General features: G+C 43.8%; 1 protein-coding gene across 1 annotated transcript; it reads right to left on the minus strand.

Moving 5' to 3' along the window:
• Positions 1 to 519: 519 nt before the first annotated feature.
• LOC112184263 lies at positions 520 to 3040 on the minus strand. The gene is made up of 6 exons (XM_024322530.1): positions 2692 to 3040; positions 2147 to 2576; positions 2031 to 2034; positions 1770 to 1938; positions 1231 to 1574; positions 520 to 891 (listed from the first exon to the last, which is right to left on the minus strand). Exons 1-6 carry the CDS (start codon positions 3038 to 3040, stop codon positions 520 to 522), a joined length of 1668 nt encoding a protein of 555 aa, XP_024178298.1.
• Between the last annotated feature and the right edge of the window lie 741 nt (positions 3041 to 3781).

Consider the following 3781-nt stretch of genomic DNA (forward strand, 5'->3'; position numbering starts at 1 on the left):
GTACAATCATAATCTTCAATCAATTCCATCCATCTTCGTTGTCTTAAATTTAAATTTGGTTATGTAAACACATACTTGAGGCTTTTATGGTCAGTGAAAATCTGGCATTTGGCTCCATACAGATAATGCCTCCACAACTTAAGAGCAACCACAATAGCTGCCAACTCTAAATCATGTGTAGGGTAATTCGACTCATGTGGCTTCAACTGTCTAGAAGCATAAGCAATCACATTACCATGCTGCATTAAAACACAGCCTAAGCCTTGTCTAGAGGCATCACTGTACGTAAATTACATACTCCCCACTAACATTAGGCAAGGATAGGATTGGAGCACTAGTCAACCGACTCTTAAGTTCTTGGAAGCTCCGCCCACAATTTTCAGACCAAACAAATTTGACACCCTTTCTAGTTAACTTGGTAAAAGGAGCGGCAATTCTAGAAAAGTTTTGCAGTAAACGTCGATAAATACCAGCAAGACCCAAGAAACTCCGAATTTCCGTTACATTGGTAGGTCTTCCCTAATTCAACACTGCTTCTACTTTTTGGGGATCAACGCTAACACCTGCAGCTGTAATGACGTGACCCAAGAATGTCACATGGTCGAGCCAAAACTCACACTTACTAAATTTAGCATACAATTGATGTATCCGCAGAGTCTCCAACACAATACTCAACTGCTCAGCATGTAACTCCTCACTCTTAGAATAAACCAATATGTCATCAATGAACACAATCACAAACCGGTCAAGATATGGGCGAAACACCCTGTTCATGAGATCCATAAAAGCATCGGGTGTATTTGTCAACCCAAAAGGCATAACAAGGAACTCATAATGACCATAAAGTGATCGAAAAGCATTTTTGGCTACATCCTCCTCTTTAATCCGTAACTGATGATAACCATACCTCAAATCAATCTTTGAGAAAACTTTAGCACCCCTCAACTGGTCAAACAAATTATCAATGCGGGGCAAGGGATATTTATTCCTTATAGTCACCCTGTTTAGTTTCCGGTAATCAATACAAAGCCTTAAAGTACCATCTTTCTTCTTCACAAACAACACAGGTGCACCCCAGGGAGATACACTAGGCTGTATAAACCCTTTATCTGTTAACTCCTGTAACTGTATGTATAACTCCTTCAGTTCCGCCGGTGCCATTCTATAAGGTGCTTGAGAGATGGGTGTTGTACCTGGAAGTAAATCAATGGTAAAGTCTATCTCTCGCACCTGGGGCAAACCAGGCAATTCATCTAGAAATACATCTGGATAGTTACCAACAATTGGAATTTGGCTAAGATCCATAACTTCGGCATCTGAATTCACCACATGTGCCAAATAAGCTTGGCAACCCTTACTCAACATCTTTTTAGCAGTTAAAGCTGAGATTATGCAAGATGGGAGAACCTCCCGTTCACCATAAAAGGTGACAATTGGCTTACCCGAACTACGAAACAGCACCGTACTACAAAAGTAATCCACTAAGGCATGATGCATCCGAAAGAAATCCATCCCTAGGATTACATCAAACTCCACTAACTCAAATGGAATCAAATCCGCCTCTAAGCAAACTCCTACAAACACTCCACAAAAACGATATACCCATTCAATTCTATGTCTTTCCCCTGATGATAGAACAACATGCCATTCTCCAAGTAGGAGAGATGGGGGCACATTAGCAAAGAAAGAAAACCTCATAGACATAAAGGAGTGAGAGGCTCCAGGATCAATCAAAATAAAAGCTGGTTGGCCAAAAACAATTAACATACCCATAATGACGTTCGGTGCAGTGCGACCCTCCTGCTGGGTCATAGCATGAAGACGGGTCTGGGTCACTAGACGCCCTCTCTGTCCACTACCCGGCTGAGTGCTGCTCTTGCTTGACAAACTGCTCCGAGAACGTGTACTAGCAGCACCCACAGTGGTCTGACCCACATTCTGATCAGATGTAGTGACGACTCCTTAGGTCAACTGAGGGCATTCTCTCCTGTAGTGACCCCACTGGCCACACTGGTAACAAGTCCCCACACCTGCCTGACACTGGCCCGTATAGTGTTTACCACAAGTAGAACACTGGGGATAGTCTCTCTAAATCAACTGTTTACTAAAACCTCCACTGGAACCAGCAGTACCACCCCTGGACTACCTCCTACCTGTCTGCCCAGGCCCCCTGAAGCATCCCCTGAAGTGCTGACGAGAGCTAGAATCTGAACTGCTCGGTCTACTGCCTGATGACGATGCAGAACCCGAACTAGATGCAATTCTCTTGGATGGCCCCTGACTGGGACCGCCACTCTCCAACGGTTGGGAATCGTCTAGATATCTAGCCTCACATCTCATAGCAGCCTCCACAGCTAATTTAAAAGTCGGGTAATCGTGAGGCGCCAACCAGTCTCGATAAATAGGTAGGAGACCATTAATAAACTGATCAACCTTCAACTTTTCTATCTCTACCAACTCAGGGGAAAATCGAGATAAAGGAATGAAACGCTCCTCATACTGCAACACATTCATCTCTTCAGTCTGCTTCAATTGCATGAAATCAAATCGGAGACGATGCTGGACCCTCCTAGCAGCTGGACCCTCAAATAGTACCGATTTGAGAACTCCTCAAATAGTACCGATTTGAGAACTCCGCCTTGAACTCTTCCTAAGTCATAGTATTTGGGTCAAAACCCATATTCCTGGTACCCTGCCACCATAGCCATGCATCCCCGTTTAAGAGATCAATAGCCAAAGGAACCCTCATAGCAGCTGGACAACCCAAGGATTTAAACACTCTCTCCATATTAGTAATCCAGTCTCCTGCTATGGACTCCGTAGGAGCACTGGAAAAAGTATACCCCCCATGGCATCTGGCACGCTCCACAGTATAGTCAGTACTAGGATTGGGGAGGGCCGCTGCAAAACGCTCAAACAACCGCTCCACAGTCCGTAGCAACCCACGAGGGACCTGCTCATCATCACCCTCACTAGTGGGTGAATGGTTCCTACCAGCACGAGTTCCGCGTCCGCGTCTCATTCCACCTGAAATTCCCATAATTGAGTTACACCAAGGTATTTACATCAACAACAACTATCTTACATACTTGATTTGTAGTTCAGCACCGAAGAGTATATGATGGGGAACCGCTGCAGTCGGGTCATCACTCGGGAGGTACTGAATACTATCAAGCATGTAAGACAACTATAATAAGATATCGGCCACAAAATCTAATAACCTAGTGCTCTGATACCAACTGACAGGACCCGACCCAAGAATCACCCCGAAACCTGGATACGAGCCTGCGGGGTCCACGTTAGGTGAAATCCTACTGAAAAATCGGCAGACCCTCCCCTAAATATGGGCTACCCAAATAGTTCACAAACCTGGACATGATTAATATTTACCTCCTAATCAAATATACATTCCAATATCTACATTCCAAGTGTATATGTTACATTTAGAAAGTACGAAATTCCATCACAACCTCAGTACGATAAACATCAACTCAAACAAAAGCATTCTCCAAATTTAAAAGGGTTATCAGAGCAACACTAATAGCTAAGCCGATATCATACAAGGTAGGTTGAGTAATAACCTACGGACAAAACGGAAGCACTGATTCCCAAACTCTCTAGTTCCTGGACGCGATCTCGGCCAATCTGAAATCTGGGCATTTGAAAACGAAGGGCCCAGGGGAAAACATTTAAAATCCAAAACTCCACCAAAAAAATAGTAATTTCCATTTTAGTCACAACTTTCCCGATATAACACCGATTTAAACAAACTATGTGTCCA

This window comes from Rosa chinensis, chromosome 2 (genome assembly GCF_002994745.2).
Source record: "Rosa chinensis cultivar Old Blush chromosome 2, RchiOBHm-V2, whole genome shotgun sequence".
NCBI lineage: Eukaryota > Viridiplantae > Streptophyta > Magnoliopsida > Rosales > Rosaceae > Rosa > Rosa chinensis.